Genomic DNA, 22,146 nt, shown 5'->3' on the forward strand with positions numbered 1-22,146 from the left:
TGAATGACGCTACTCAGGTAGGCGGGTCAAACAAGCTCTTCAATAGTAGCTCTGTCTATGTCCCCTGAAAACATAAAATGAAAGATCTTTGAGATTCATTTCGAACTTTGCCCAGGCAATCCATAAATTGCCCAGTTTCAGGGTTTGCCCGTAACATATATACTGATATGGTTATTTAGCTGATGGCTGTAAACTATTTGTTACCACTGTATCTTAATCATCATTTTTTTTGTTTTTTTTTCTCAACAAATACAGTAAGTGGCCTCAGAAATCAGGCTCTATATTGTATCTTGGTATTGCAACTACAATTCCCAATACATATTCTCTTTCACGATGTCGAACTGCTTTAAAAAAGCAACCCATTACGTCAGTGACGTTCAGTAATCAATTCTTAAGACCATGGCAGCTATTACACAGAGCATTCGTTGATATGAATAAAGGCCCCTTTTATAAGTCTTTTCTTGTCTCATTACACAGTGATCCTGCAGCTAGGGTAATCATTGCTGCTACTGTGCCTTCCCTCCTTTGGTGAAGTGCAGAGAGGCAGGATTAACTACAAAGGAGAGGAAAGGTTCATTAAATACATAAGCATGTTTGACTGCCCTCTGTGAGCACTCATGTGGACAAAGGGTTTTCCCTACTTGTGGGATACATTTTCAATTAGAACTCATTTATAAGATTATTGTCTCATGTTCAGATTTGGTGGGGCTTATCACATTGTCTGCCTATTATAGTTTGTACATTGAAGTGTGTTGTGATAAGCAATAAAAGAAGAAGCGAAAGAGAAGATGCAGGCTTCTTGCTTTCGAGTTCAGATAAGTGTAGTTTTATTGAAGATAAAAGTTCTGAGTTGCAAAGTTGCAACCAGACATCTTAAAGGTTACATGGTGACAACAGTTTGCAGGTATCCTCTCTCCAAGCACAGATCAGTAGCAATACAAAGAACATTTCAATATTCTCAGTTTAAATGCAGTCTTTCAGTGACATCATGATTTTTCTTTAAACCAATCAGACAAAGACACAAATCTCTTATCACTTGGTTAATTGTCCATTGTCCTAACCCTGACTTTCAAGCATGTGGTTCAATCCAGTTTCTCTTTGAAGTAGCTAGTTTTTAGAACCCTCCTAAGAAAGTCTGTTTATATCTAGTCTATTAATATGTTTAACAATGTGTTGGTACCTCTAACACAAAAACAATGATCCACCCTAAATGGCAAATGCCATTTAGGGTGGATAGAACTGGACATCAAGGGCCAACACCTATTTCAGATTGTCTTGGAGCCTTGTCCTAGCAAGGACAAAAGTGACCAGAAAGATCTTTATCAGCTTACTGTCTAACTAGGAATTTAACCAGAATCTGACTTAATCTTTAACCCATTCTGTGAGTTTTATTCTAACACCAAAAATTAATTTATATCTAAATAAAATGTTCCAATGAAGTGTCTTTCAAAAATAATGTTCTTGATTTTATTTTTTTGTCTGTCTCTTTTTGTAATTACATGTGAAATGATGACACTGGCTGAGTTTTATCACAATAGAGTAGTGGCATAAATAATGGATCAGCAACAGGAAAAGAGATGCATCAAAGGTGATTAACTCTTTCAGCACTAAGTAACTTTCAGCATTAAGATAACGCTTGGATTACTAATTAAGGGTTACATTCTCAAAGCTATTTACTCCAAATTGTCATTAGCACATCTTTTACGTAAAGGAGAAACACACCCAATAAAGTTACCAAATTAGATATAAACAACTAAGACTTGTAACTTAGGAACTTGTACGTAGTCTGAAGTGGTTTCTTTTTTGTTTTAAAATTCTCATATAAAATTGTGCAAATGACAATTTGGAGTACATAGCTTTGATAATCTAGCCCTAAGTCTTTAGAGTGTGTTATGCTGATTGATGAATAAAAACAGGCATACACAAGATTAATTTATCGGTATGCAGTGAAGTTCTTTCCTATACTATAATGAATTCTTTGTGGCCCCAGTTACTGACATACCCTTTGTGATAGTTTCCTTCACAGAGGCTATAAAACATACAATATAGGCATCTGCAGGTAACACATCACTAGACTGAATAAGTCTACGTTTTTTGCTCTAAAAGTAACCATGGTATAAAGATCAAGGTATATTTGCTTGGCTACCATAATGAACATTCCAACAGAATCCTAACAGTATTCTAACAGCATTCTAACAGTATTCTAACAGTCGGTTTTCCAGGTTTGCAAAAGAGAACATTTATTCTTGTCTCTGAAGTTCATTCCAAAACACTTACCAGTCCAAACGGATTCTCTTTTTTAATAGAAAGCATAAACCATGATTGTATGTGAGCACTGAAGAGAGCAAAGCCTAGTACAGTGACTTTATATGTAAACTCCATCACCCACACAAACACACAGATACACTTTGAAGCTTCCAGGTGTTTGATGTGATTTAAAACAGTTTTATAAAACTTATAGCATACATATTTTGTTGCATTTGAAATCAATAATAATAATAATAATAATAATAATAATAATAATAATAATAATAATAATTAACTACTTTAAGATTGTCTAGTGATATCCACCAAAAAAAAAATTATCTAAAAGTGTTGGATATTGTACTTCAGACATAAATTCTTACATACAAGTGCTTTCACCATCAATATCACATATTAATATACGTGCAAACACTACTAACAGTTAAAAAATGACATGTGATGCTGCACTTGATGGCAACTTTATTTGTGCTTACAGTACAGCCACTATCAGTCATAGTCAGTGTTTTACCATTCTCTGCCTACTGCCACAGTGGTCTGTATCATTATCAGCAGGCATCTGCTTATGAATTTGCACTTATCAGCCCCTCCTACTCTACCAGTGAACTAGGTTATACAGCTGCTGGCATAATGTCAACTAGACAATGGAAACAACATAAGCAGAACAATGAGTAAACAGACAGTTACTTAAAACTTGACAATGATCTCTTCTGACAATTGTTACACAAGGTCACTGCTAGTTTTTCTAAAGGACCGATTTTTATTTTCACTTGTCTTTACATGTATTAGTCACCTCTACTTTTTGCTGCTCCAGCTGAATTACTATTGTGAATTCTGAAAGCAGGGTGTCATTTGTATGTACTATAGTATGACAAAGGCGATGGTTAACAGTTTACCAAACAAGCAATTTGGATTGTACAACAATTATTAATTGGAGACAGATCCACTCGGAGATACAACACTATAGCACTACCTCTTGTTGGTGTTTGGATGTCGAGTTTGTTAAGTGCAGTTATCTCGATTTTTTGCAGCTTATTAATGCAAATGCACTAACCCTTGGGGCATTGTCTGTTTCTAGTAGGGCATGCTGTTGCTTTTAAAATCCCACAAATAAATAAATTGTCATTAATCTCACAGAGATCTGTGCAAACAGTATCTTTTTTCGCAGTTTGTCTTTTGATCTATTAATAAGGACTGAATCCAAAATGAACTATAGAAACAGAAACGTTTTTTTTTTTGTTTTTTTTTAACATAAATCATCACAGTAATAGTGTGATATATTGCATGATGTTTTTAGAAGTCTTGATTTAATTGCCTTGGCGAAAAAAAAAATTCTGAATATGTATAGTTAGGACTTTGTATACATTCACATTGCTGGTCATAATTCATGGAGGTGCAGTCAGATCACTTACAGGAAACATTTAAGATAAAAAAAAAAAACTATGAAAGCTCTCTTTATGCTACATAACATGCTATGTTATGGAAAAAAAAGCATACTGTATGAGTAAATGTGTATATCTGTGTGTAACTAATATGGCTATAAACAAAACTGTATTTCTTTGTTTACATTAACATGCTCCTAGACTTCTTAGAGCATCTACAGTACCGAATTGTTACTTCTTGTATTATTAATAGAGCTGTGCATAAAACAAATGTCAAAGCTGGTAACTGAACCAAAGGTGCACAGTATATTTTGTAAAGCAAATAATAATAAATGCTTCCACACATATGTTTACCCTAATCTGTTATTAGGGCACAAAGCAAGGTATTCATATTTTCAATCAAATTTAAATGTCGGGAGTGCCACACTTGACTCCAGAAGTGGGTTTGGGCACCCCTATACACGAAAAACACTCAAATCAAAATAAGTATCACTCATCAAATACAAACTGTGGACCTTTAAAAGACATAAAAGCACAACATCACTCCTAGTGCTGCAATGTGTCTCAGCAATTGTTCCAAACAGTATAAAGTAAAGGGTAAGATTTATAAAAACTTTTTTCAGATGTGTTTTTATCAGTAAAACTTCAAAGTAACTGATTCAAGTAGACTGATGTTTTAGTAATTGTCTTTTCTCTTTTTTTCTGTTATTCTGCTTTAATAGCGATAGTATTAAGATTTTACTTCTTAACTTTAGGAAATCTTGAAAACTTGTTTTGCCATATAGTTATAGCTTGTATAGGGACTGGGACCTGGACATTTACAAATGGAAATACATGTCAGCACCAACAAACAAACTTCCGCAGCAGTGTGGAGTAGTGGTTAGGGCTCTGGACTCTTGACCAGAGGGTCATGGGTTCAATCCCAGGTGGGGGACACTGCTGCTGTACCCTTGAGCAAGGTACTTTACCTAGATTGCTCCAGTAAAAACCCAACTGTATAAATGTGTAATTGTATGTAAAAAATAATGTAATTGTATGTAAAAAATAATGTGATATCTTGTAACAATTGTAAATCGCCCTGGATAAGGGTGTCTGCTAAGAAATAAATAATAATAATAATAATAATAATAATAATAATAATAATAATAATAATAATAATACTATCCGATTTCAATGGCTTTGTGTTTTATTACCTTTATATTCTGGCGGGGGGAATGCAGTGTGTCCTTACTTAAATCTATTTAGAGCACTTGAAATGATTTTTGGGGGAAATCTTCAAATCAGCATTGTTACAAATATGTGTATGCATGCTGCATGGGATGACAGCAGTCCAAGAACATTCCCATGTAAATATTCATATAACCATCAAACCATCTTACACTGCCTAATAATTATATCTGTCAGCGTATTCATTATTTTTTCTAAAGGTCAGTAATTGATGCCGACTTTCACTGAAATTTCTGTAAAAACTATTATTTTCTGTTTTCACTGTGAACATCTGCATTTCAGGCAATCGTACAGTTTACTGTAAGTGTTTACTTTAGAAAGATGATCTTACAAAAAGTATTTTTTCTCTCTTTTCGGGCGATAGCAAATCACTAGATCTTCACTATGTCTTACAACAGCAAGTATAGTAACTGTACTGGGTTTACTAGAAGTAAATGAAGTGCAATACATTGTATAGATTTTTACAATGACTTTTCCGCATTGTGTCCGTTTATAAAAGTAAAAACCCTTTTGAGAAACCATTTTTAAGGAGAAAAACTATTTGCAAAATTAAAAGCCTATCATTCTGCTACCAACAAACAATATAGCGATTAACCTTATTTCCCTTCCAGCATGCATTGTAACATTGTTATAAATGACCACTTGGGAGCGCGGCTGATTGTTGCACTCTGTTTCATGATGGTAAATAAATGTATGACACGTCTAGCTTCATAGGCAGACCAAATAGCCTACACAAGAGAAGTATGCATGAAGCCTGTTCAACTAGGAAAATAGCATAAATATGTCAAAATGTTCAAATACAATTCTACTGTGAACAGTAAAGTTTATTTACACTTATTTTTAGATTCAAAAGATCAACTAGCTTTAAAAAAAATGATATATTGGGTACTCCCCCGGCCCCACATAAACTGGGGTTGGTATAAATCTGTAAAACTTAAAAATGTGGTTACAGTACCGTTTACCTGGTTGAACTACTTACATTACAATTCCAATACCATTCATACAGCTGATTAAATAAACTCATTAGCAACATTAAACCATTTTTGTGCATTGCATTATTTTGTAACCATTGTGCTGTTACACTTGTGGTAAATAAACAAAGCATAAATTTTATTATAAATAGGTCCCAGAAGACATAGAAATGGTCCACCCTGTTAATAAATGAAAACAATTTGCTTCAGAACGACGTGCCCTGAACAGCAGACTTGTTCTTTAAATTCTCTCTAATTGGAAAGAGCTACCTGAAATGAGCCGTATCAACCCGGCCCTTAGCTGGGACCCAAGTGGTTCCAAAATATATTATTATTTTGTATTGAACAAATGGCATTGAAAAAAACGTAAAAGCTAGTTTGCTGTGAGAATTATACCAAGTTTGAATACATAATCACAATGATGAGACAATAGATTGCTTATGTTGCTGACCTGAAATTTGAAAAACTTTCATTATGCACAGGCTTAATAAAAGAGCACTGTCTTAATAAAAGAGTGAGTTCTCTATTGTATTGTCCAAGTTTAAAATCCTTGCAATACATTGGGCTTCATTTATTCTAAAAGCCACTTCTGTGGGATGATTTTGGCTTACATGTAAAGCATCCTAACCACTGGACAAAAGAGCCAGACTTGTTCACACAAGCAGCTATAGTGCTATAAACCTGATCTTGCCTGCAGGGGTCAGACTCTGTAACGGCAGGGCAGACAACAACACTCCTTCTAGCATTCCTCTTTTTATCAGATCCCTTTTAGGTTCTGTTAAAAAACATAGTTTAGACTTTAAGTAGAGAACCATTGTTTCTTTTTATTGTGCTGCCTGTACATGTTCAGGAAGGTTGGGTTTGCACGCTGGCAAAAAACCAAACAAAAAAGAGTTACTAAACAACACTCTGCAATAAGCTACACCTTTAAAGGCCTGTTTATTAATTTAGTTTTGCCATTTCAGATCCAATACAGTAAGTGATTTGTCATTGTAAAGAACAACATGACAAGTGTGTTTATGACATCAGGAAACTGCTTATTTTTTCCACATTATTCATTTATGAGGTTAAAGTTTATTCGCTTAAAGTAATGGAAATGTTTTTTCTACCACATATTTATCTCTAAATGAATGACTGGACTACCACACCTTCCAGTTAATTGAATTATAGTACCAGTTTCTACTTATAACACAAAAACTCTGTCCAACAAAAGGAATGACACACTTCTTAAAAAGACCCAGGGAAACTTTAATGAATTGCGATCTAATTGGTGGTATCATGTTAGTTCAAATACATGGATGTACTATGTCTTTGGTACAATGGTACATTTTAAAAAAGATTAAAGATTCTGCAGGCACTGTGCCTGTAAAATCAACCTTACTTGTGTATCAGGCTGCTATTTCTTATTTCTTGACAGCCTTTCTAGGTTTACTGTATAAAAATACACTCTATGTAAGTATGTGGTTGTGTTCAGTAGACCTATACTGCAAACCCACAGCAATAGTTACAATACTGAAATACTTTTTTGTGTTTTCAGAAATGATCAAATTAAACATGTTTTTAATTTACATATCGTGAAAGTAACACATATCTGTAAATATCGTTTCAATATTTCTACTAAAATCTATGAGGTTGTTATAAAATGAATATGAAAGTATTCCTCCTAAGCGGCATGTTAAAATGCCTATAAAGCAGACAAAAAGTGATTTCTTCTGTTTACCAGGAATGTGTTTCTAATAATGTCAGTGTAATTACAAAATATTTAAAGCTTACATGTAATAAACCTATTTGTTTGGTACTATAATCTATATATATATATATATATATATATATATATATATATATATATATATATATTTGAAAAAGGTTGTCTCCTAGTATAAACATCTTGTATATTACTCTATAAATCAAAACAGCTGCTGCAAACATTTTATATAGCCCCTGGTGTATGAAACACCCTCGTACTGTATATCTCTGCAACTGCAAAGATTCTCTGCATCCCCTTACAAGCTTGTGAGAATCAATACTTTTATTAAAGGAAAATGTTTTGAAAATGAAAAAAAAAACCTTGATCTTGAACATCACAAGTTAATGAAGTAGCAGCAGCTTACCAAGAAGGCATTAATCAAGGTTAAATGTTTTAGGCGCTAGTTAACACTGAAGGAACACGTTTACTTCATTCTGGAAGTTTTGACTGACACTGACACAGTGACTGACACCAAGGTAAGCTCTCCTGGTATTTAAGAAATACTCATCCGTGGGGAAAGAACACACACGGTGTAGTAATTATATATATAAATATATATATAGCAAAATAGGTTCTATGGGTGTGATTCACCAAATATATATATATACTGTAAAGCCATAAGTATTTGCAACCAAAATATTTGCAGAATCACACCCATAAAACCTATTTTGCTCCACCAATGTTGGCAACCTGTTGCAATATAAAAAATATGTATTGTTAGTGTATTTTGATATTCGTGCCAAGAATGTTTGAGTTTTTTTTCATACGCGAAAAAATGCACAATAAAAGGCTCACAAATATTATGGCTTTACAGTAGATACAGATTGAACACACCATCAACCGGGCTTTTCACACAGCAGCAGCCCTGAAGAGTCTGGCTGCTCTCCTTTAATACTCTGCACCTGGCTCTAATTTACAATAATAGCCAGGTGCAGGTGATACTTAACAATGAAAAAATAATTAACACAAGTTTTTGGCAGGGAGGGTATTAACCCCGTCCCTGCTGTGCTACAATAGTCAATCTCAAATTAAGCAATAACAAATACGAGCAATTTGATGAACAATGTAAACATAATAATAGGGTTAATGAGCTTTGCTTTGACACATATTTAAGCTTTAACAGTCAACCCCTTAATCTTTTACACATTGTCATGTGCCCTGTGTGGAAGCAGTAGTTAAAAAACAACTAGCTTAAATTAAGCTCATTGGAATAAATTATAGGGTTGGAACAATAATCTATAATATCGATAATAACGCTAATTTTTTTGCAGCAATAATTTTATCGCATTGAAAAATTATTATTGATAATCATAATTAGCATCCGTGACCTAATAACGCAGCTCTGCATTGAGCAGTAAGCGGCACTGAACTGTCTGCCTGAGGCGTAAAACATGATCTGTGTGACCAATGCCTACATTGGGAAGTTAAGTATTGATTTTAAACAATATGTATGGTGTCCATTTTAGGACATCCTCAGACATTACCCTTACTGGAGTCAACTATCAGGCATCCCCCACTCAAGTCTCATCCATCAATAATTTCCTCTATTACCCCTCCTCAAGTTAATCGTCAGACATCACCCCTCCTTGAGTCAATTGTCACCCCTCCTCGAGTCAGTCATCAGACATCAGACCTACCACTCCTCGAGTCAATCCTCAACCCTCCTCGACTCGTCAGGTATCAGTCCTCCTCAAGTTTTTTTTTTTTTTTTCGGAGAGAGTGAGGGGTTGGACGGAGTCGTCTGAATCACCCAATCAAACAAGAGCAAAAAAACTTATGGTGCTTCCATTGGATGACACAGATGTCAGTGTACCTGCTGATTGGTGCATGCGTTTTTACCTTTCTTTACCATTTAATATGTATATTTGAAGCATTTTAAAAAATACTTTAAAAGTTACGATGTGCAATTTCATTTTTTGAATTCATTTGGATTTAAATTGTAAGGCAAATCTTCTCAGCATACATTTCGATGTATTTTTTATTTAATTTAATTTTGTTATGTGAAGCGCTTTGAGATGTCTTGTGTGAAAAGCGCTATATAAAAATTAATGGATTGATTGATAACCCCATCATTAATAATTTTTTTATTTAATAAAATGTGTGTTTGTGTAGGGACTGGGTAAACCCGGAACTGCAGAACTCAGAATAAAACTTAAGTTTGCATTTTCCTATAAAAACAAAATCATGTCTTCATATTGTCTTTTTTATTTTATGAATTCTAAAAAAAAAAAAAAAGAAAACAGTTTTACACATCAAAATGTAACAGAAGATAATGTAAATTACACATTACAAAAGAATAATTCTCAACTGAATGCAGTAGGGGTTCAAGGAAATGCATGCACATGGATTAGGGAGTGGTTAACATGTAGAAAACAGAAAGTATTGATTAGAGGAGAAACCTCAAAATGGAGCGAGGTAACCAGTGAGAACAGAAAACAACTCCCCAGTAATGTTGTTGAAGCTGACACCCTGGGATGCTTTAAGATGCTGCCTGATGAGATTCTGGGATCAAAAAGCTACTAACAACCAAACAAGCAAAATGGGCTGAATGGCCTCCTCTCATTTGTAAACGTTCTTATGTTCTTATAAACCAGGTCTATTGTATTATTGAATTAGTCCCCAAAACAATTGCCCCTTGAAGTGTCCCTGTGACAGGGTGGCTGGGCGGTGACGTCACGGCAGAAGCAGGAAGGAAGAACTCTGACACCAGGCACTGCAGTTTAAAGTAAATGATGCGACGCACCGTTTTATTAAGCAAAAATAACAAAAATAAATAAAAGGTTTTCACAAAAAGACTGTACTCACAGAGCAAAACAAATCAGTAAATAAAATAAATCACGAACACAAAATATACAGGTCAGGCTGGGCAGTCGCTGTCACTGTTTCTGTATTTTTAAGTTTAGTTTTTTCTCTCTTTCTCCACTCTTTCTCCACTCTCTCTACGCTCCTCTTGTACACCCAATGCGAGGGTGGAGAGCTGCAGTCTTTTATGCAGGTGACCATCTCCTGATTAACAACAAAATTAATCACTTAATTAATTCGGGAGATGGCCACCTTCTGCACGAGTATTAATTATTCCTGGCAGAGGACGAGCACCAATCTCGCCTCTGCCAGAACACGTTTTAAAATAAAGAAAACTGCACGGCTACGCCATCATCTATAAATACAATAATAAACAATAACACAACCTGTGGCGCTTCGCCGTCTTCTATACATAATAAATAAATAATAATAATAATATTAATAATAATAATAATAATAATAATAATAATAATACAAAACAAATACAAAATAATGTATGCGGAGGGGGACCCCGTTCTAAAAATAAATAAACAAATCAATGTACAGAGCACCTCGCCCTGTTACAGTCCCCTATTAAACTGCAGTAGTTTTGTCCTGGGGAATAATTCCTGAAAGTGGGATTTTTTTAATCAAACTTTCCATATACACAGTATTATTACATAAGCTACTACTGTTTCAAAACATTTGCCCCAGGTAAACACACACTTTATTAAATTAAAAAAAAAGATTAATGACGGGGTTATCAATCAATCAATTTATTTTATATAACGCTGTTCACATAAAACATCTCAAAGCGCTTCACATAACAACATTAAATTAAATAAATAAATACACTGAAACTTAAAAAAAACGACTTATGTCTGATGCCGTATTAGGGTTGCTAGATTCCATTTAATTTAATAAACGTTTAAACTTTAAAAGATATATGGTTTAAACATTTAGACGTTAAAATAAAAACATTTTGAAAAAACGCAGTGTAAGGGGGGTAGTATGCTCCCCCCTCGATGTGCGGTCTCGACAGCAGGAGAAAAACGGAAGTCGGCCATCTTGGGGGAAGCACGTAGCTGCAATGGTCTCTGAGCATTTTAAAATAAATAGTTTTCTATAAATTACTGCATATATGTCTATAAATAGGTCTTTTACATCTGCTTTTCTACTCTCCTTAAATGCAATTGATACCTGTTAATCCATTTGTGTATCTCAATCACAACTGAGAAACGCGTTAATAGTAAAATTGGCTAATTTACGTTTTTTTTTTTCTGTGAAACAACTAAATGGGCTTTTAAATCGTAAGTCTTACTTTTTCATTTAAATGCTGAAGCAACTCATATTTATTAATTTAAATAGTTACTCGTCATAATGATTGTAATAATGTGTCCAGCAAAACACTTTATTTTTCATTATATCGTTAATAAAGATTAGTCGCTTATTAACATGTGGAGATCTCGTTTGTACGTTCTGCTTGTACTTAAAAATGAAGGTTGGCCTATTTAAAAGCCCAGTTGTTTGACAGATACAATAACTAAATTAAATCAATTATTAAATTAAGCCCTGTATATAAATAAATGTATAAACACAGTGAAGCAATATGAAATAATAATAGCATCGTTGAGCTAGTAATATGCCTGTGCCTTCTGCTAGTTCTGTTGTCAATTCAACGCTTGTCTTTCTATTCCTTAAGGATATTATCTTCAAGTATTGCTCTTGTTAGACAGCTTTTTGGGTCTTCCAGTCCTGGGTTTGTCAATTACAGACAATGTTTCTCTGTACTTGCTGATTATGCTTCAGATACCACACCTCGAAAATAGAGTGATTTGAGCCATTTCACTCAAGTCAAGGTTGTTTTAATAGCAGAAAACACTAGTGGAGGTTTTGAATAAATTGTTGATGCTCATAATGCATCAGAGTAGAAAAATGCAACATGTCTAAGACTTTTGCACAGCAGTATATACAGTCACCTCCAAAATTATTGGCACTCTTGATAAAAAATTAGCAAAAAAGACTGTATAAAATAAATAATACCAGTACTGAGCTATATTGTAATTTTCAAACATGTGGAATATATTTGACTTTATTAATGATTCAATGGAATCAACCAAAATTACACATTTCTCAAATTGTAAATTTATTTCCAAAAAAACATGAAGTGTCACAATTGAGTCTTTTTCTATAATGTTTAATGAGATTGGAGAACACATTGGGAGGGATCTTAGACCATTCCTCCATACAGAATCTTTCCAGATCCTTGATATCCTTCGGTCTGCGCTTATGGACTGCCCTCTTCAATTGAAACCACAGGTTTTCAATGGGGTTCAAGTCCGGAGACTGAGATGGTCATTGCAAAATGTTGATTTTGTGGACAATTAACCATTTCTTGCTTGGGATCATTGTCTTGCTGGAAGATCCACTTGCAGCCAATTTTCAGCCTCCTGGCAGAGGCATCCAGGTTTTTGGTTAAAATGTCCTGGTACTGGGTAGAGTTCATGATGCTGTTGACCTTAACAAGGGCCCGAGGACCAGTGGAAGCAAAACGGCCCCATAACATCAAAGATCCACCACCACATTTTACAGTAGGTATGAGGTTTGTCGCAGGTGACGCTGAACTAGTTATTCCGTGTAGTAAAACATTGGACTCCTTTGCATGGAGGATCTCAGTAAGCTACAGTGCATGGTTCATCATCTGATTCAGATTCAGTTATGTTAAGTCTGCCAGCTGATGATGTATGGCAAGGCAACAACTGAGTGCCTAAAAATATGAATAACAGTGAGTTTTGACCTCCTTTAGTATTCTGGATGGGGAGCATACCTTGCAAAATGACCCTGTATGAACAAAAGGAAATATATAGAAATAATATGTACAGCTAAACGTGTCTAAGTATCTTATAGGAATGAAATCAGACCATGGAAATTCACACCTGTGATGGAGAAACATTGGATCAAGGGACTTCTTGTGGAACCAACTAAGAGCGAAACCTGGTACAGAAGCTAAATCCTGCTGGGAACGTGTGGATATGCTGGACATGTACTAGGCAATTTCAAATATGGAATGAACTTTAATATAAAAATGAAGTGTTAGAGGCTTTTTGGAAGTAAGGATAAAGAGAGAGTATCCTTGTACCACCAGTAGTTGGCTCTCTTGCTCCATGAAATAGGTCAGTCTACACGTTTCTAATTAGGTACTTAGTAATTTGGGAATGTATAAGAAAATATATAATGAACGATTTACCGCTTGTATATCTTATCTTCAGAAAGCATGACGCTTGACAAAAAGCACCATTCCAGCTAAAAAGTGAACGTTAATCTACAAATTTATGTTTCTTAAAAACAAGATAAGAGAGATTATTTATAACAATAAATTACCATTAAAACTGAACAGCCTATAGGGGCTCCCGAGTGGCGCATCCAGTAAAAGCACTCGCTAGAGTGCAGGATGCGCTCTATAGCCTGGACGTCGCCGGTTCGAGTCCAGGCTATTCCACAGCCGACCGTGGACGGGAGCTCCGAGGGGGCGGCGCTCAATTGGCCGAGCATCGTCCGGGGGGAGGGAGGGTTAGGTCGGCCAGGGTGTCCTCGGCTCACCACGCACCAGCGACCCCTGTAGTCTGGCCGGGCGCCTGCGGGCTTGCCTGTAAGCTGCCCAGAGCTGCGTTGTCCTCCGACGCTGTAGCTCTGAGGCGGCTGCACGGTGAGTCTTCAGAGTGTAAAGAAGCAGGCGGCTGACGGCACACGCTTTGGAGGACAGCGTGTGTTCATCTTCGCCCCTCCAGGGGTGGTAGCGGTGAGCTGAGCCTAAAAATAATTGGACATTTCAAATTGGGGAGAAAATAATAAAAAAAACTGATTGGCAATGACTAAATTAAAAAAAAAAAAAAAAACTGAACAGCCAAGGTCTTAAGAAAAAAACCTGTCTCGGCTGGATTTTGTATGAACAAAGAACAGGGTCAAGCCTAGGTCAGTCATTATAACAATATAAGAGTCGAATGCAGTTATACTGGCCTGTATTTGGATTTAAATCTTAGAGGGAATCACCAAAGAAATAAAGTGACATTATAAATTCTAGGAGCAACTGTTAAACTGAAGTAAATTAATTGAAAGATTATCTTATAATGAAACTCCAGGCGCTTACATTTGTTGGTTGGTGGTAAGTAGTATATTTAGTTTTTTAACTATTATTTTGTACCCATTGCCTGATTTATGAAGGTCAATAACCATTTGTCTCTTTTCATTTGTGAGTTTTTTGTCTTTCCCCATGGTGATGGATGACAAATGGATTTCATATGCATGTTACCTCATTTTTATACCCCAGTAAAACAGGAAGCCATGAAAGGCCACAATACAGTTCGTTAAGAAGAGATTAACTTAAAGAAGTAGAATGTTAATGCAGATTTAATTTTGTTTGATTTTATTTATAAGAATGAGGTGACTGTATGCGTATATATATATATATATATATATATATATATATATATATATATATATATATATATATATAATGTATTAAACTATCTTTGTACTGTTAAAGGCACAGGGAAATAAACCACATTGTGATATTGTAAGTTAATTGCTGGTGATTATAGGTGATTTCATTAGTCCTGAAACATTCCGTGATCCACACACAGGTTCTTGGCAATCTTTCACAAGCCTATTAGTCAATGAGGGACCTATCCATTCGGGGGTGATAGACAGACTTTTAAACCTGTTTGTAATGCAGTCTGTGTAACAAACAACTATACAGTATATGGCACAAAAGGCAAGATAACCTTCTCTATTAATCTTGATCAAATTAAGTCACAGAGCATTAAATGCTTGTTGAGTTTGTCAAACACCTGTATAGATGTCATTCAAGCAAACAGCAGGATATAGAACGCAATTTCCCCCCAGGTTCCAATATCAAAGTCTGTAAAATAACTGTTAAAATATATTAACAATTTTCACTGTGTCATTACTAATACCGTACCTCTTGCCAGGGCCTTGACTGCATTAACAGGGTAACTTCCTGTAATAATATTTAAATCAAACAGATTTGAACAGCTTGACTGAACTTACTAAGTGATTTAATGAAATGTTTACAGTTAGGTATTTTTATTCTTGTCACTTTTGCCTACATTCAGCAGTGAAATTCTTGTCATTCTTGAATCAGAACTTTAAAATATTTTGAAGTATATAATCATTAAATGCCCAACCCTGCAATGTGTAATGAATGTGTAATGTCACTTGACTTAAAGGAGATTTGGAACCAAAATGTTGGGGGGCAAATAATTTACACATTTCTCTAAAATCTTAGATTTCCTACCTAGTCTTGTATGTTTTCATTCAAAGCTTTATTTTGAATTCACACATCTAACAAGACCGATCAAAAATCCTCTGTGCAGCCACCTACACCAAATACACCAAGGAAAATAAAATGTGGGACCAAGTGCTGGACTATAGTCAAGCTCAATATAACTATGTATGCCTGTGTAATATAATAATATTTTACTTTAGACCCAATGTAGTTTTGCTTCCTAAACACATTTAGGCCTATATATGTAAAAAATAAAAATAAAAAATTCCAACCCTAAAAAAAAAAAAATCACAAATAATAATAATAATAATAATAATAATAATAATAATAATAATAATACAGACAGACAGAGTGATGCAAACCACATACCTAATGGGCAGGCAAAAATGACCATGAGAGAGCTTTCTTTACTGGATAACCAGTTATCAGTGCAATCTTGATTAGGTCTTTATACTGATGCTGATACAAAATCAGAAAATGACGGAGCCAAAATTGCCCGTGGTAATTATGATGTGTAAATAACACGTCACACACAGATATGTTAACTGGTTTGAATCCTAATAAAACTAATTCTCTCGGTATACATGTATCTGTTCGCTGTTTCTCAAGAAAAGGGTTCATTTAGTTGGGACAATTATTTTCACTGAGGCATTTGTTTAAACATGAGTTGCTTCTGGGTAGGATCTCAAAACACTTCACAGTGGACAGTATGATCCCTTACCTCCAGCAAATTTATATCTGAAAACTAAAAAAAAAAAAAAATGTAACTGTCACTTTCACCTGTATCTGGGTTCCGCAATACAACAGATCGCATCTGGCGCTTTCTTCTTTTTTGAAGCAGCAGAACCCGGTTCTGGAGGTGATAAAGTCAACTCTCACTAAGCGTAGATGCGACTGAGAACATCGTGATCGACTGCTCTGTATGTTTAGCCCATGAGTAACACGGACAAGTGAAAAATAGAGAGGAGAGCATGATTTTATATCGAGAAATTTCCTACGCAAATATACTTTGACACCTGCTCAAATCAGACATTAGCGTACAGCTTTAATTGTGTTTTATAATAATCCAATTTAGCAATACTTACTATTAAAATTGAAAATAAAATAAATAATAACATATATAACCTCACACCAATTAGCAATATCGTGTAACCATTTACATGGATGTTATAATGACATTTGATATATTATTACAGTACATGACTTTACAATGAAAGTGAGTGATATAAGGTTATGTTACATTTGTTATGCAGCAGATCACCGTGGGCACTGCTACAAACCCGGATATTTGCAGTAACAGTAAAAATAAGATACATAAAGTTTGCACCCTTTATTAATTATTATCCCAAAAGTACAACGTGATACCTTGAATTGCATTGGCAAAAAAAAAAAAAAAAGTTTTATTGGAAGTAGGTAATACATTTATTTTAATAAATGTATCTCAAACTGATTATCTGTATATATTTTTATATAGCTTGTATATTTAGCTGTTGTTTGGTCACAGAAAACAAAATATTTTCCATTTCCAGTTTGACATTATTTTTTAAGTGTTCCCGTATTCCAGATTTTTAAAGGTATAATTGCAAAAAGGTTTTTTGCATGTGCTTACTGGTTAATAGTTGGCTATTTCCAACGATTATTCTAATTAACAATATATACCTTAAGCATGGATCAAAATTATTAAACAAAAAAAAAATCGGTAGCACATTGAATTCAGTCAGATGTTCCAAATAAATGGGAACACGTATTTCAGTTTTCAAGTGAATACATTTTATTTTCGTTCCAGCAGAATTGTTGGTGTAGACTTTTCCACAGGCTACTGCAAATTACAATGCTATTGATCATGTACTATGCTATTCCTGCATAGTGACATTTATTACATCCATGTGCATTGCACTTTTTTAAGCACCATTAATTATTGTGCTCAACAGAATTTGGTTGCGTACCGTTAAGGGTAAAAGGTTAAAATGCGTAAAATCGGCAACCACAACCTGTGACAGACAGCTAAGTATACCTGACTGTCAGATTGAGGTATACCCACAATTATTTAGCCTTTCAATATCTACAGGTACATGTATAGTATCATTCTCCAATATGTATTCCAAGTTGTGCAGATGCACTATACAGCAGTTTCTATGTTGGATAAGTCGCTGTTTTAGTATGTCATTTTAAATTGAATCTGCAATTGCTTGTTTACAACAACAAAAACGAATACAAAAAAAAACTTACCTGCAACTAGACATATTGGGAGAAGCAATCTGAAGATCAATCCACACACCATTTCTGACGCCATTGTTTATGAATTAATCTTCTGACAAGGTCAACAATAGGTTTCAAGAGAAAGTATTTGCTATCTCTCTGCAGTTGGTCAAACCATATAAGCTTTAGGTCCACCCCTGTCCAGTTTCCAAAGAGCTAAGCATTGCCATGTGTCGTGTTATCTAACCCTTTGACAAGGGTTCATCAGTTGGCTAACATGTTTATTATGCGTAGCCCATGAAGAAGTCCAGAACTATCACCTTTCACTTTACAAGTTCAGACAGCTTCGACGTTTGACTAGCCTACTTTGGAACCCCCCATTTCAAGTTTGCCAGGGAGAGAAAAAAAAACTAAAACATGTATCTATTCACAAAAGTGATACAAACAGAGCCTCCCCCTTTTCTCTCTTACAGACTAATTCTTAAAGAACTCCTGTTTAATCATTCGCTTTGGGCAGTTTGAGTTATGATTTAGGGATCAAATCGCAAGCTGTGGTTTCCTGATACTTTCCCCAACAAAAGCAGGGAGAAAAGACACCGAATTATCCATTCACAATTGTTCTGTGTACTCCCCAATCCATTATTGAAAGTGTGCAGAACAACAGCAATAATGCTCTGCAATGAGCTCAAAATAAGTCTGTTTCGATGTATCCCGGCGCTAAATGAAGATTGTTGTTAGTTCTTGCTGTCGGGCTCAGACTCTCGCACAGCTGCTACCTCTGTCTGAAATCATATATGACTCCACCAGTTTTCCTTTGAATTAAATGTTTGCAGAACCATCCTGTAACTGACAAACATCTAAACCACTCAGGAGGTAGGAAAAGGTGCCAGACTAAAAACGAGCCCCCAATGAGCACAGAGAAGAGGTGGGACCAGAACTGTCAGTAAATTTGTTTGATTGCTCGTCCCGAGTGCGTGCTACTGGCGTATCAAATCCTTATCGCGATGTCTTTGGGGTTAGGTGTGAGATTATCTACTCAGGGCGTTTCATAGGAAATTATTTACACAGTTTGTGCACACATCTGTTTTAATATGATTTAAAACAAAAAAAAACAACAAAGACCCCCCCCCCTTCACCAAAAAAAACAAAACAAAACAATGAGGTCATAATTAGAAAGTTAGCAGTGTTTAGGCAGGTTTAACTTGGAGCCTCAAACTAACCCCCCGAATGTGCTTGTGCAGTTTTTAACCCAGTGCTAGAATTAATATAGATACAGTAGAATAAAACATAAAAACAACGGTGACGTGGTTTAAAGCAGAACTGTTTAAACTGTAGCCTATAGTTAACACATATAAATAGTTTACATGTTATATACACCTCAAATTATTAAAATAAGAACATATTAAACATTAGGCATATACATAATTATGATAAACAAAACAAGTAATAATTTAATGTTCTTATTTTTGGTAACTTTCTGGAAAGTGCACTTTGTGTAAGTTTCTGTTGCTTTTTGTTCAAATTATATTCTCGCGTGTTTAGAGGTCGAAGTAAAATTGTTCTTGTAAGAAATATGTAAGGAACAATACAACTTGCAGCAGGTTTCTTCATGACTGCTATCTCAAAAGCCCTTTTGAGTATTCAGCAACTGTTTCCATTGTCTGTAATACTGCTACATTGATGACGTTGCAGCGCCACCTCTCGTTACTTTTTTTCTTTTTTAAATCAAATGCAGTCTGTACAGCTGCCGAGGACTCGATTCGCAATTCATATCCAACATGCAGTGTTTCAAACCTTCTAATCTCGACATAAACGAGTACTACAACTCTATCCAGTTCTGTGTTGTTATAGGCATCATACACATGGGAGAGGTCATAAGCAAAAAAACACTCATTATCATTAGGGCGTCTGATTTAACCTTATTTTCCCCCCAGCACTGAAATACTACATTTAATTAAAAAAAAACTAAAAAAAAAAATAAAAAAAACTGTACAGCTGAACCTAGTCTTCTTTAATATTAGCATCACAAGGGTATCCATGTATTAGAAAAATAATAGATGGGCCTCTTCAGTGAGTTACAGGAAGAAAACAATTCCATCTCGGGATGGAATTATTTTCCTGTAACTCACTGAAGCCCATCTATTATTCGAGAGAGAGAGAGAGAGAGAGAGAGAGAGAGAGAGAGAGAGAGAGAGAGAGAGAGGGAACAAGATGATTGAGCAGAAGATCACAACATTAAAGTCTGCAACGGTTTGGTTTCTGAAAAAAAAAAAAAGCAAATTAAATAATGTATGGAGCTGTATTTACCTTACAGTATTAACACTCCTAAGTATTATGGTTTGCACATTAGCTGGCTTTGTCCACCACCTACCATCCTTTAGGAAGATCCACACAATCTATATCATTCTACAGGAAATCATGTTGCATGTTTTGGAGTTATTGGTGATCACATTTTCTGCAACATTCAATGCAGGATATCCCATTTGCTGTACTTGTAACTCTGTTTATCTGTACAGTGTGTTTGACTGTCAAGCTGTGCATGGGGGCTCGGCACTATATCAGGCAGAGTATGTATGAACAGAAAACAGAGCTGTACTCTAACTGGTTTTATTTAGTGGTTACTTTCTCTTAAGACAGACAGTGTGTCTAAGCCACAACATTCTGTTTTCCAGATTGACTACTAGAAGGTACAGTAGTGTAGAGCTTTGTTGGTTTGCAAAGAATCTTATGACTCTTGTACATAAAGGATGGTTTGTAAATGGACAAAGTTTGGATGATTCTAAAGCATAATAGGTAGCCACCACCAAAACCACTCAGCAAACAGCATTTCCTTGCTCCAAAAGATGCAATATTTCAATCTCCACAGCGTCGCAGCATTGCAAATCTCAAGCAAAAGGAGGGATGTAATGTAGTACATGGAAGTGCAGTAGCTATATGAATATAGAACATAGTGGCATTAACTTGCTTAACAAATATATTTAAGACATTCCCTAGCAGTGGGCTTCATTTTAGGTTTAGACTGGGGTTAATGTGAGTTGAGCACATTACCTCAGAACTGTAATATTGACTGTGCATTAGGATCAAGGCCTGGATAAAGTAAAACTCAACCATAAGATTGGTGCATATTTAGCAAATATGTTGAAGCTATCAGTAAGGTTAAGGAAAAATGACTAGCCAAAATAATCTATTTTAAATATGTATAATTTTGAAAAATGGCAAAGATTTGTAACAAACGAAAATGTTACATAATGATGCCATGTTAAGTATCTAGATTGAAAGGTGGTAATCCCTTGTCATATACTGTTTGCTGCAAACACCTGACTTTTTAATGATTGATCTGCATAATTACTTGTTAATACCATGTAAAACCAAAAGAGACATGATGTACAACAAAGAAGTGAAATGCAATTATCAGAGTCTGACTGACATCAAATAAATCAATAAGAGAGATTGTCAGGCATTGATTTTTGTTCTATAGTGTCTACTTAATGTAGAGTGACATTATAAGAGCTTTGACAAAAAGCTTAAAGTACCATTTGCCTTTTATCAATTATTTATCTATTCCAGACAATTCTGAGCTGAAGGAATTAGCTATTTTTATTGTCCTGCTGAAGATTAGATTTACAGCTTGTACAGAAATGATGTAATCCCCTTTCAATTTTATCCAAGTTATTAATGATTCAATTACCCAAAGCAACTTAAAGGATCTTTTTTTGTCTTTCCATCTCCTCTTGTATTGTGTCACACAGAGTAGTACAGCATTTCATAGCCTTTGATGGAACTATTAAAACCTTGCATTTGTCCAACAATGTGGCACAGTGTGTTTTGCTTAGCATCACCTCATGTGTGAATATAGATTTTTATGCAATGGATTTTACATAATATTACAATGTCTCATTGAGGACATGGAAAAAAAATATATACAAATGATTTGATGAGATGGTGATTGTAGGTTCCTGAAAATGCAGATACTTGTTGTAAACTAGAGGTTATCACATGAGTCAGTATTGGTTTTAGACATGTTTTATTTTTTTACTTTTTGTCACCATGAAAATGTATATTTTATTATTTTCATAAAATGCCTGTTGCAACAATAATTGTATAATGTTACAGTAAATAAAATGCCTTGACTGCTCTGATTGTGAGTTAAGGCCAGAACCAGTGTTCGGTTGTCATGTGATGCCCTGTGCCTAAACTGAAGCCTAGTAATTCCAACCTCTTGCAGATCCTGTTCATGTTACAAAGGTAAAAGTTATCATCTTATAAAGCCTG

General features: G+C 35.1%; 1 protein-coding gene across 4 annotated transcripts in view; it reads right to left on the reverse strand.

Moving 5' to 3' along the window:
• The window catches only part of LOC117394410 (piezo-type mechanosensitive ion channel component 2-like), a 228,795-nt gene extending 210,134 nt beyond the window's left edge, over positions 1–18,661 (reverse strand). For all 4 annotated transcript variants that reach the window (XM_059015651.1, XM_059015649.1, XM_059015650.1 and 1 more), the window contains exon 1: positions 17,905–18,661. In XM_059015651.1, coding sequence (XP_058871634.1) covers positions 17,905–17,968 — 64 coding nt within the window. In that variant the 5' untranslated portion in view covers positions 17,969–18,661. The remainder of the gene's footprint in view (positions 1–17,904) is intronic.
• Between the last annotated feature and the right edge of the window lie 3,485 nt (positions 18,662–22,146).

Source organism: Acipenser ruthenus, chromosome 3 (genome assembly GCF_902713425.1).
Source record: "Acipenser ruthenus chromosome 3, fAciRut3.2 maternal haplotype, whole genome shotgun sequence".
Lineage (NCBI taxonomy): Eukaryota > Metazoa > Chordata > Actinopteri > Acipenseriformes > Acipenseridae > Acipenser > Acipenser ruthenus.